Genomic DNA, 12,894 nt, shown 5'->3' on the forward strand with positions numbered 1-12,894 from the left:
TGTTGTACTTCGTTCAGTTACGTATTGCTGTATTTCTTAACGAAGTGGAAATATTATTTTCGAGACGGTAGATATGGTTAAAGGGGTATATTTTATTGTTTTAAAAAGTCCAAAATAAACCGGCTACAAATTTAAATTGTTTTTAAATGCCCGAAATAAAAAAAAAAAAAAATAATAGAATTTAAATAAATAAATCTAATTTAATTAAATTAATTAATTTAAATAAATAAATCTAAATAAATAAATCTAAATTTCTTTTTGGATTAAATTTTTCTAAAAATAAATTTGGTCTAATATCATGACATAAAGAAAAAATGATAAAAACACTTACTTTATTATTAGTGGTGTGAAGACTTCTTTCCAGAATGTATGTATTAAAGGCTTTTTCGTGCTTTTCTCAGATTTAACACGAAAGCAGAAGAGAATGTCAAGTCTATTGTTCTAAAACATAGCCTTTTTAGTTAAATATGGGACAACCCAATATAAATCTATTGTTGAGAAGAAATTAAAAGCTAGTCCCTAATTTACAATATATTTTATAAATGACATTGGTTTCGGAGGTCTTTTTAAATGAAATATTGTCCATCCAGAATACATGACCTTTACATAACAATGATAGATGATGGTGACACTCTTTTCTGTGTTTTTTCTGTGGACTTTGTTGGACAGACTATAGTTGGAACCAATATAAAGATCGCTAAATACAATTTTAAAAGACGCTCCAACCAAAATAATTAACAAACAAATAATGTAGAAATAAAATATATATTTTTCTATAGTATTATAATAGGCTTGTATCAATATCAATAATTTCTATCTAGGGTCCCTATCTGAATGCTTGAAGGAAAATAAAATATGCAACCAATTAAATATTATAGATATTTTTAGAGAGCTCAATGTTATTGATTAAATTTTAAACAATGCCAACAAAACAAATAGTAATTCTCATTTGATATATTTAATACAAATTATGTTATTACAAAGATTACAAAGTGCTTATTTTCATTAAATATTGATAACTTTTTTATTTAAATTTTGACTTCGTAACAATCATATACACATAAGTTATGACAAAATTAAAATTCTTAATTAACTAACAATTAATGGACCATAAATGCCATATTGCTTATTTGCCAAAATAATTGCAGCTAAAAATCCGCAATTTTATGTAATATTTGAAAACCTACTTGGTATAGATTTTCAGAGAACTTTAGTGGTAAAAATAAATTTCAATCGCCTTGTAGAGATAATATTTTTATATTATATACAAATTGTGATATTAGAATATTACTTCTTATTTTTATTAACGATTTATAACTAAGAATAACTTTATTAATTAAGTTTTGACGTAGTGACAAACATATACACATAAATTATGACAAAATCCAAATTCTAAAATTAATGTTTATCAATTGCTTGATCATAAATGCCATAATGGTTATGATGTAGTTACAGCTAAAAAATAACTGCAATAATTTATAATTTCTTTCACACTGTTTAGTTCGAAAGGGTAAATACGATGATAAAACATATTATGGTACAAATTAGCTTTAAATTAAGAAAAATAATCTACTTGCCTCATATCGCTGCTGATCTAATGCTAGTAAAGCTATAAATACTGTAATTTGATACAAGAAGTCCAATGTAACAGCCAGAGCAGCGTATACAGCAAATGTATGTACTGCAGGCATCGATGAAAGTGAACCTATTAAAACAAAAAAAAGCAACTTGAGTGTGCTACGTTAAGTTGTTTATCAGAGCATTTAAAATTTAAAAATAAAGTCTATAGGTACGTATTATACAGGACGAGTCTTAAATAAGTGCAAATATTTTTAGGGATGGTATATTTCGACCCCAGAAACACGTCTATGAGGTTTTGAAAATTTGGAATTTTTTCAAAAATAATTTTGGATTTTTTTTTTCAATTTTTATTAAAAAAAACATGTCCTCATAATATGGCAACATAGGTATTAGATTAAATTTACAAGAAGGAAAATCCAGAAAAGACTGAATGGTTTTCAAAATGTCAGCGAAAAATATTTTTTTTGAAATTTTAAAATATCTCGGTTATTTTGGACTTATTTGAAAAACGGTAAAGAGAAAATATGTTTTTTTTATCGAGATCTGCCAGCCATGAAAATATTTGCACTTATTTAAGACTCACCCTGTATACAAACAAATATTGTGCACTCAACTTCTTTCGTAAAACAAAAACACTATACATATACAAGATGATTCGACAACTTTGTACAGCCTCTACTGATTTAATTATTAAATAGAGAAAAAAATGATCTATGACAATTTTATCACTCAATTTATTTTATATACAGGGTTGTTCACCACAAAGGACACGGAGTATTGTAGCTAAACGATTAGATTTTTACAAATTGTAAGTTTTGGGTTCGTTGAAGGACTATTAGAGCTACAATTTAAAAATATTTTTACATGATACAGAGTGTCCCAAATAAATAAAAAATATCAAAGTTGTATTTTTTTAAATGGAACATCCTGTATATTATTACATTTTTAGTTTCTACGATTAAAATAAAGGTAAGTTTGATAAAGGTTTATTACACGTAAACCTTACAGTTTTTGAAATATTTTCAATTTTGTGAAATTGCAGTCAAAATGTTATGGCTTTATTTCTCCAAGGGTATCAAAGTTTTTAATACTATATATTTACTGAAGTTCATTTATTGATCAGTTATTGTGTTGCAATAATAAAAATTATACTACTTTATACAGAGTGTCTAAAATTTTATTTTAAATAATTACTAGCTTTAAACGGCAATAACTTGTTTAATTTAAACGGAACACCCTGTATATTTTATGAGAATCAGATGCACAATTTAATTGTCTATCAAATTGTATTATGCCATTTTTTACCTATCTCTTCAAGTTTCCGTAGAAAATGCATTTTCTTGTAATTTAGAACTCATTTATCAATACATCCATGGAATACTGACATTTTAGATTATTTTTAAAGATGTACCAAATTTTTAAAGCTAGGTACTAATATTGTCGATATAGTTTCTTTATTTCATTAAAAAATAAAAAAAAACTGTTTAAATATTTGTTAAAGAGGACCAATTAATATGAATCCAATAGTCAAACTACATTAATTGACTGTTTGCGTTGATTAATAATAATTGCGCCAAATACTAAAAATTATTAACATCTTAAAAATAATATTTCATTTTTTGACAAATGCTTATTTATAACAACAGACACATTCATTTTCATAACTTATTATTATATTGACTTCTGATTTAAATCCATATTTATTTAGAATAATTTATTAACGAACATAATTAAGTATGTAATTAATTAGTATTTGGGCCGAAATAATGGTGGTATATTTAATTAATGGTATGCTCTTTTACAAAGATTTAAATAATTTTCTTTTTGCATACAAATGGGCTAGTAATATTATCATTTTGCTAAAAACGATAATATTACTAGCCTGTACATTTTGTACATTTGTTGCTTTAAAAACAATCTAAAATGATAAATGAGGTCTAAATTATAAGAAAATGCATTTTCTACGAAAACTTGAAGGGATAGATAAAAAGTGGTATAATACAATTTGATAGACAATTATATTGTGCATCTGATTCTCCTAAAATATACAGGGCGTTCCATCTAAATTAAACAAGTTATTGCCGTTTAAATTTAGAAATAATTTGAAATACATTTTTAGACACTCTGTATGAGGTAGTATTATTTTTATTATTGCAACACAATAACTGATCAATAAATAGACTTCAGTAAATATTTAGTATTAAAAAATTTGATACCCTTGGAGAAATGAAGCCTTAAAGTTTTTTTTTATTTTGCTGTTTAACACCAAAGGTTCCAACCCTCAACTGTAATCTTAAAGTTTTTACTGCAATTTAACTAAATTGAAAATATTTTAAAAACGGTCAGGTTTAAGTGTAGTAAACCTTAATTAAATTTATCTTTATTTTAATCGTAGAAACTAAAAATGTAATAATATACAGGGTGTTCCATTTAAAAAAATACAACTTTGATATTTTTTATTTATTTGGGACACTCTGTATCTTGTAAAAATATATTTAAATTGTAGCTCTAATAGTCCTCCAACGAACCCAAAACTTACAATTTGTAAAAATCTAATCATTTAGCTACAATACTCCGTGTCGTATGTGGTGAACAACCCTGTATATGCTTTTGTTATTAGTTCTTAGTTCGTTACTATGAATTGTATGTTTTTTATTTGTTATTATGTTTGGCTAAACTTATATACCGTTTTGATAATAATAAATATAATACGGGTATACGATTATATTTAAATCGATCTATGTCGATATACAGGGTCGCTTTTATGTATGGAAACGGTCGATTATTAGGTAAAATATAGGAGGTATCGCAAAAGTTAAATACAAAAGTTATAGGATTTTTAAATATCAGCGAGTAATAAATTTAAGTATACAGGATCATTCATAAAGTCGTGGCACGTCAAAGTTTCATTTTTTTTTAAATAGAACCCCCTGTATATTATAACATATTTCAATTCTTCCTTCAATTCTAAGCAAAAATCGAAATACACACAATATACCTCAAAAGCAACCGTTTCCAAGTTATTGACTTTGAATATATCAGCTTAAACAATTCGATCTAATTAATTTCGATGTATTTGGTTTGATTTAATGATGCCATTCTATCGAAACTGTGATACTATTGTAATGGGTTTTTAATGTATATTAACTACTAGTAAATTTAAGTATACAGGATCGGTCATAAAGTTGTGGCACATCAAACTTTATTTTTTAAATGAAACCCCCTGTATATTATTGCATATTTCAATTCTTCCTTCAATTTAAAACAATAATCGTAATACACAATGTATATAAATTGAAGAATTGAAATGTTAAACAGAAACTTTTTTAATTTCCAGACTTGCTATACTCTCATTTTATACATCTATAAATGCTAATTTGAGGACTAATGTCAAATGTTATTAAGTATCACAGTTTTGGCAAAATGGCATCGTTAAATGAAACTGAACATATCGAAATTAATTAAATCAAATTGTTTAAGTGATATTTTCAAAAGTCAATAACTCGGAAACGGTTGGTATGAGGTACATTGTGTGTCTTTAGATTTTTGCTAAGAATTGAAGAAAGAACCGAAATATTCAATAATATACAGGGCTTCCATTTAAAAAATGAAACTTTGATGTGCCACGACTTTATGACCGACCCTGTATACTTAAATTTATTACCCGCTAATAGATATTTATAAACCCTATAACTTTTATATTTAACTTTTTGCGGTACCTCCTATATTTTACTAATAATCGACCTAATCGACCGATTCCATACATAAAAGCGACCCTGTATATTATGTGTTTCGACGTTTACTGAAATATTCTGTCATTACAGGGAACGACTGAGATCCATAGTCAATGCTGTTTGGCGGCAATCAGGGGCGCCGACTGCGGGGGTGCTCGGGTGTTCCAGCACCCACGACAGGAAAACAATTGCTGTCCTCCATTCGCGAACTTCAAGTTTCAGAGCTTTAAGCCCTGGGCTACTCAGAAAGGTTCTGAAAGGAGCTGTGCGCGATAGTCTGGTGCCTCCATATGGCGCGGAACAGTTCTGAACTTTATGACTCAATTGAATGGAATGAGAGTATCGCGTTCTTGAACAGTGCGGAGCACCCACGAGCATTGGCGTCAAAACTAATCAGTTTAGCAACTTTAAGCAACACAATTGTAATTATATAACTATGTCACTACTTACCTATAGCAAAACAGAAAATTTCTGAAGTACTCGTAAGTAACATACTTGGACCAACTTTTCCCAATGTTTCTCCTATGCTTTCTTGTATAGATTCACTTGGTTCTCTTAAAAAAATATGTATATAATACAAAATTAAACTCAATAAACGACTTTGATATCAATACTAGAAAATAATACAAGACATACTTTTTAAATCAAAATTAGATTAAAGCTTCGGGATTTAAATAAGGGGGATTTAAAAAATTATATTTTTTATTTCATATTTTTGATTAAAACTATTCAGTATTACCTGTCTTTTCGTTGATGTGTTTGGACGATAATAAAGATATTATCCACACCAACTGCTAGTACCAAGAAAGGGATCACTTCTATAGTCAACATGGTTGTTTTGACGTGAAAGTACGAACATAGACCAATAGCTGAAGTTACTGAGAAACCAACTATAAATACTCCGCCGACTCCAAGTATCATCTTTGTTTCTAGCTGCAAATAATATTTTGAGGTAATTAATATAATACAGAGCGACCAACAATGACAATGACTGAAATAGTTGGCAATATTAACTTACAGGTTTATCAGTAAGACGGAGAAACTAAATAAATCAAGGATGGCATTCGGTCCCTTTGGACCACTTCCAACCAATAAATATAAGAGTTCAATCATCGTTGATCCCTCCATATATTTTGTAATATTTCAATTATTGTTATCACTCATTGCTACCGTAGATCATATATTATACTTACGTGGATAAATCAACGCCATAAGTTTAGCATTACAAAATATGTCTCCAACATCACGACATGTCATTTTCAAACCTTCTTTATTGCACTTATGAAACGTTCAATAGGTTTGTCTTTCTCGAGGACCTTACTTTCCGCATGCGCATTAAAAGTTGCACGTATTTCCAAAATAATCACAATTTTATACGGTTTATAACTTTGAATAAGAAGACTAAGGAAGGAGCATATCAAAAATCTTAGGTACACCGCGATATATTTCAAATATGGCCGACTTAAATTCCGGTTTATCAGTGTCGTTCTAATTTTATTTAATAATTATCTTTGTCAAGTAGTAAAACTGCAAAAATGCAAGAGAAAATATATAATTAGTTAATTTAAGTGAATTTCATAAATGATCGGTTTACTACACGTATGCATATCATATAGTCACTTACTAGCGCAAAGTTGTTCCATTATTTCACTCGATTTTTGCCGAGATCTACCGCATGCTACACAACCAACTATTTTAGAGTCTTTTTCGATAAATCGCGATAGTGTCACTGTTAATTTAAGTTCTGCCACAATTTCCATCTAGATTTACTACCTTTATACAACTATCAGTAGTAGAATAAATAATAAATAACATAAAATAAGCTCCGAAAAAAAAAAAAATACAAAATATTCAAAAATTATTATTTCAAGGAATTTATTACGAGTAGAAAAAATATTGTGCTGGGTTGGCGTTGGTCATGGTACAAAGAAAACAAGGTATGATCGATAGCGGCTCCAATTTCGTTAAGTTTGTGCATACCACCTGTGACGTCATACGCCATAAAGAAAAATATCCATATTGTTCAATTGCCACTAATAAAAAAAAGACCTATAATAGGGAAGAATCAGAACATAACCCCAAAAGTTATGTCAAATTATCGAGCCGAATATTTGCAAATTATTTTCGTTTATTGTGTCATCTGTTTGACAATTTGAAATTGGCGCGCGGAGCTTGCCGACCAATGGTGCCGTTTATCACCTGTGACGTAGTAACCAACCTGCGCAATATCATACCTTGTATCATAGATAAATGCAACAAGTTTAGATTGGAAAGCCCGTAAAAATTTTGGGTCGCGAAATTATTTTGGGTCGCGACCGTTATACGCATTGCCTGGAAACTTATATGGTGAAATTTTGATAAAATAATTTAGTACTCACTAAAAACACAGTATGTCGCTAGTGGTAGGAAAAATAATTTTTAGAGGTTACTAGCTTATTTGGTTGCCTGTGATATGCTATACAGGGTGTTTCCTAATTAATCTAAAAAATAAAAAATCGTTAGAAATGCGGGCTCTTAATAAGTATATTTATTTTTTTCTCGGCAAACCGTTTGATGAACAAGAAAACTAAAGATCAATTTTGTTGAAAAGGATGACCAGTCAAGAAAAAATATATTGTCCTTAAAAAAGCAGTAGTCTACCATTTATGTTAAGGAAAATATCGATTTTTTTAATTTTAACACCCTGTAGATCAGAAAGGAAGTACATTAGACCCAATGGTTATATAAAAATTGGGTAAATTGTTTTAAGAACACAAGAGGAATCACACCACAATTTTAGACTAATTAGAAAACACCTGTATATTGTCAACTTGACAATGATTGTTGATAAATCAAAAATACCTTTTCTGTGAAAAGCAAATTTTCAAAGTCGATTTTTGCAGGAAAAATTTTGGTTTATATTGAATTTGGACCTGCGTCTGCAAATACCGGTATGTTTTTTAATATCCTATCTATCTAAATTTTAAATATCATAGTCAGAAATAGTTTTATTATTTATTAACTGTAAAATGGTATACTTAATAAGTTTTATCAATATTGTGATTTACTTTCTACCTTGTAGTCAAAATTTATATTTACAAAACCGTATATATTCTTGAGCAGCTTTTTTTAAAGTTACTCTGATATACCAATATATCAGTGTAACTTAAAACTGAATCCTTTGAAATCAAATTATATAAACATAAAAAATATTTACAGCAGAAAAGGTGAAGGCGCTGTTAAACGTAGTCTCTACTAAGAACACGGAGGGGCGCTTTCGCCCAAAATTTTACTATTAAGTTTCATATCTATCTTAATAGAAGATTATTTTTTTATCTATGGTTATACGCGATCTGGCGCTGCCATAGCGGTCGCTAAGAACAACGGCAAACAAAACAGAAATAATTTTCTTTGTCAAAGTCAGAATCTTCAAAATCATAATAATCTTTCAAAATCTAAACCGCTCTCATTAAAGAAATCTCGAAAAGTGTTTATAGCGTCCATTTACAAAGTAATAATTGCTATCTTGTGAGTTTAATTCAAGTTTTATTTACTCCAACCGGTGATACTTGCGAAAAAGTGGCATTAAAAACTTAAAAAGCTGTGTTGTGAACTGTGAACTGCAAAAACCATAGTGAATCGTGGCATAACGTCGGTTTCAATGTTTCATAGGTATTTCATACATGCCTTATATAAAAATAAAGTTTTTATAACACACTGTCTTTTATTTATAAAATTAAAGGAAAATAATAATAAATTTGAATAAACAATATTGGCGATATAATTCCCGGAAAAAGCCGAACCGCTCTGAAATTTTCAAAAGTTTTGGGTCGCGACCGTTGCAAAAATAGCGCCAAATAGTGTTTACATTGTCCTTATGGGCACTTTCCAATCTAAACTTGTTTCATTTATCTATGCCTTGTATTCTTTGTATCATAGGCGCTGGTTTCTATGTAATTTGGCAAATAAATAAAGCTGTCTCTTTAGTTGTCAGTTTTGAGTCAACATTTTTTAATTCTCTTTCGTGTCGATTGCTGATTGAATTGGAGCCAGAAATGGCTCAGAACGAAATAGTAAATTACCAACAGATATTCAGGCTGAGGCGACAAACGCCGCCGTATCCAAACTACTTCCTTTTAAATCCCGAATAACTTATGAAAAGGAATACAAAAATTTTCAAAAATGGAAGCAATTAAAAAACGTGCGAGAAGAAATAAACTTTTTAACCTATCCTCGCTGTGAAAGTATCATTTAATCTACCCTTGCGGTTAAAGTACTATTTTATCTACTATTTTTGATAGATATAAGGCAATTTAGTAGTTGCTATAGAAAAAATAAATAATAATATTGAGATAATGAATTACCACTTATTGATTTCGATGCATACTTACACATTAGATGATTTAGACACTAAATACAGCTGTGTAGATATTGAACTGTCATTACAACCAACACCACCGCATATCTTATTACTGACGTCAGAGTCCGAATATTTCACTTTGCCTTTGGTAACCCAATATACAGGAGCCCCTGTACCCAACATGACTTTGAGATACTAGAAATAAGGACGAAAAAAATTGATTAATACCAAAAGTTAATATTTATTGAGTAAATTTCTGTTTTTTTTTGCAATTACTTCGTTGTCAATTAGTATACTAAAATTATTTGCAGTATGCAACCTTCCTTTTAATTTTACGATTTGTGAGATATTTGTTAAAAAACTTACTTGGAAATATTTTAACACGTAACTATCAGTTGGCATGGACAGTTCTTGGTCTAATCCCAGTTCAATGGAAGGTGTTATCATAACGCACAGTGCCGTAGTTATTAAAAATATTACTATTATAGTGATTCTCACAGGTAATCTGTAATAGAATATACAGGGTATTTCTTAACGAAGTGGAAATATTTTCGAGGGCGGTAGATATGGTTAAAAGAATTATATTTTGTATTTTTAAAAAAGTCCAAAATAAACCGGCTACCTAAATTTAAATTGTTTTTAAAATGCTCTTAGCATTTTTGTAATTTTCTAATAAATTTAAATAAATAAATCTAATTTAATTAAATTAATTAATTTAAATAAATAAATCTAAATAAATAAATCTAAATTTCTTTTTTGGATTAAATTTTTCTAAAATAAATTTGGTCTAATATCATGACATAAAAGAAAAAAAATGATAAAAACTCTTACTTTATTATTAGTGGTGTGAAGACTTCTTTCCAGAATGTATGTATTAAAGGCTTTTTCGTGCTTTTCTCAGATTTAACACGAAAGCAGAAGAGAATGTCAAGTCTATTGTTCTAAAAAATATAATATTTTTAGTTAAATATGGGACAACCCAATATAAATCTATTGTTGAGAAGAAATTAAAAGCTAGTCCCTAATTCACAATATATTTTATAAATGACATTGGTTTCGGAGGGTCTTTTTTTAAGCCAAAATATTGTCCATCCAGGAAGGAAATACATGACACATAACAATGATAGATGATGGTGACACTCTTTTCTGTGGACTTTGTTGGATAGACTATAGTTGGAACCAATATATAGATCGCTAAATACAATTTTAAAAGACGCTCCAACCAAAATAATTAACAAACAAATAATGTAGAAATAAAATATATTTTTCTATAGTAATATAATAAACATACAATATCCAATAATTTCTATCTGAGTCCCTATCTGAATGCTTGAAGGAAAATAAAGAAAAATATACAGCCAATTTAAATATTATAGATATTTTTAGAAACTCAATGTTATTGACTAATTTTTAAACAATGCCAACGAAACAAATAGTAATTCTAATTTGATATATTTAATACAAATTATGTTATTACAAAGATTACAAAGTGCTTATTTTCATTAAATATTGATAACTTTTTTAATTAAATTTTGACTTCGTAACAATCATATACACATAAGTTATGACAAAATTAAAATTCTTAATTAATTAACAATTAATGGACCATAAATGCCATAGTGCTTATTTGCCAAAATAATTGCAGCTAAAAATCCGCAATTTTATGTAATATTTGAAAACCTACTTGGTATAGATTTTTAGAGAACTTTAGTGGTTAGAAAGTTACCTTTTGTGGTAAAAATAAATTTCAATCGCCTTTTAGAGATAATATTTTTATATTATATACAAATTGTGATATTAGAATATTACTTCTTATTTTTATTAACGATTTATAACTAAGCATAACTTTATTAATTAAGTTTTGACGTAGTGTCCATCATATACACATAAATTATGACAAAATCCAAATTCTAAAATTAATGTTTATCAATTGGTTGGTCATAAATGCCATAATGGTTTTGATGTAGTTACAGCTAAAAAATAACTGCAATAATTTATAATTTCTTTCACACTGTTTAGTTCGAAAGGGTAAATATGATGATAAAACATATTATGGTACAAATTAGCTTTAAATTACGAAAAATAATCTACTTGCCTCATATCGCTTGCTGATCTAATGCTAGTCAACTATAAATACGGTAATTTGACTACAAAAAGTCCAATGTAACAGCCAGAGCAGCGTATACAGCAAATGTATGTACTGCAGGCATCGATGAAAGTGAACCTATTAAAACAAAAAAAAGCAACTTGAGTGTGCTACGTTAAGTTGTTTATCAGAGCATTTAAAATTTAAAAATAAAGTCTATAGGTACGTATTATACAGGACGAGTCTAAAATAAGTGCAACTATGTTGGATGGTATATTTCGACCCAGAAACACGTCTATGAGGTTTTGAAAATTTGGATTTTTTTCAACAAACTATTTTGCGATTTTTTTTTCAATTTTTATTAAAAAACACATTTTTTTTTTTTTTTGATAATATGGCAACTTGGGTATTAGATTAAATTTACAAGATAGAAAAACCAGAAAAGAACAACCGAGAAATTTATAATCAACAAAAAAAAAAAAAAATAATTTTTTGAAAATTTTCTAAAATATTCGGTTATTTTGGCTTATTTGAAAAACGGTAAAAGAGAAATAAATTGTTTTTTTACTCGAGATCTGCCAGGCATGAAAATATTAGCCACTTTATTTTGAAGACTCACCCTGAAAATATGTACAAACAAATCATTGCTGCACTCAACTTCGTTTCGTAAAGAACAAAAAACCAACTAGTACATATACAGATGACTTCGACAAAGCTTTGTACAGCTCGTACGGATTTAAAATTATTAAATAGAGAAAAACGAGAATGAGAATCTATGACAATTTTTAATCACTCAATTTATTTATATACAGGGTTGTTCACCAAAGGGACACGGGGATGTAAGCAAACGATATTAGATTTTACAAATTGTTAACGTTTTGGGTTCTTTGGAAGGACCTATTAGACGCGCTACCAATGTTAAAAATATTTTACATGATACAGAGTGTCCCAAATAAAAAAAAATATCAAAGTGGTATTTTTTTTAAATGGAAACATCCTGTATATTATTACATTTTTATTTCTACGATTAAAAAAATAAAGGTAGGTATTGATAAAGGTTTATTACACGTAAACCTTACAGGTTTTTTTGAAATATTTTTCAAGTTTTGGTGAAACTTGCAGTCCAAAAATGTTATGAACTCTCTCATATTAAG

General features: G+C 28.5%; 1 protein-coding gene across 1 annotated transcript in view; it reads right to left on the bottom strand.

The window, feature by feature from the left end:
• The window catches only part of LOC115877438 (NPC intracellular cholesterol transporter 1 homolog 1b-like), a gene marked incomplete in the record, with an annotated part of 59,845 nt that overhangs the window by 11,962 nt on the left and 34,989 nt on the right, over window positions 1–12,894 (bottom strand). Inside the window, 5 exon segments of the mRNA XM_030893591.1 lie at window positions 9,686–9,849; window positions 10,021–10,159; window positions 10,486–10,595; window positions 11,603–11,627; window positions 11,806–11,878. Coding sequence (XP_030749451.1) covers window positions 9,686–9,849; window positions 10,021–10,159; window positions 10,486–10,595; window positions 11,603–11,627; window positions 11,806–11,878 — 511 coding nt within the window.

This window comes from Sitophilus oryzae, unplaced genomic scaffold (genome assembly GCF_002938485.1).
Source record: "Sitophilus oryzae breed Bouriz unplaced genomic scaffold, Soryzae_2.0 scaffold_1492_pilon_pilon, whole genome shotgun sequence".
In the NCBI taxonomy this organism is placed as follows: Eukaryota; Metazoa; Arthropoda; class Insecta; order Coleoptera; family Curculionidae; genus Sitophilus; species Sitophilus oryzae.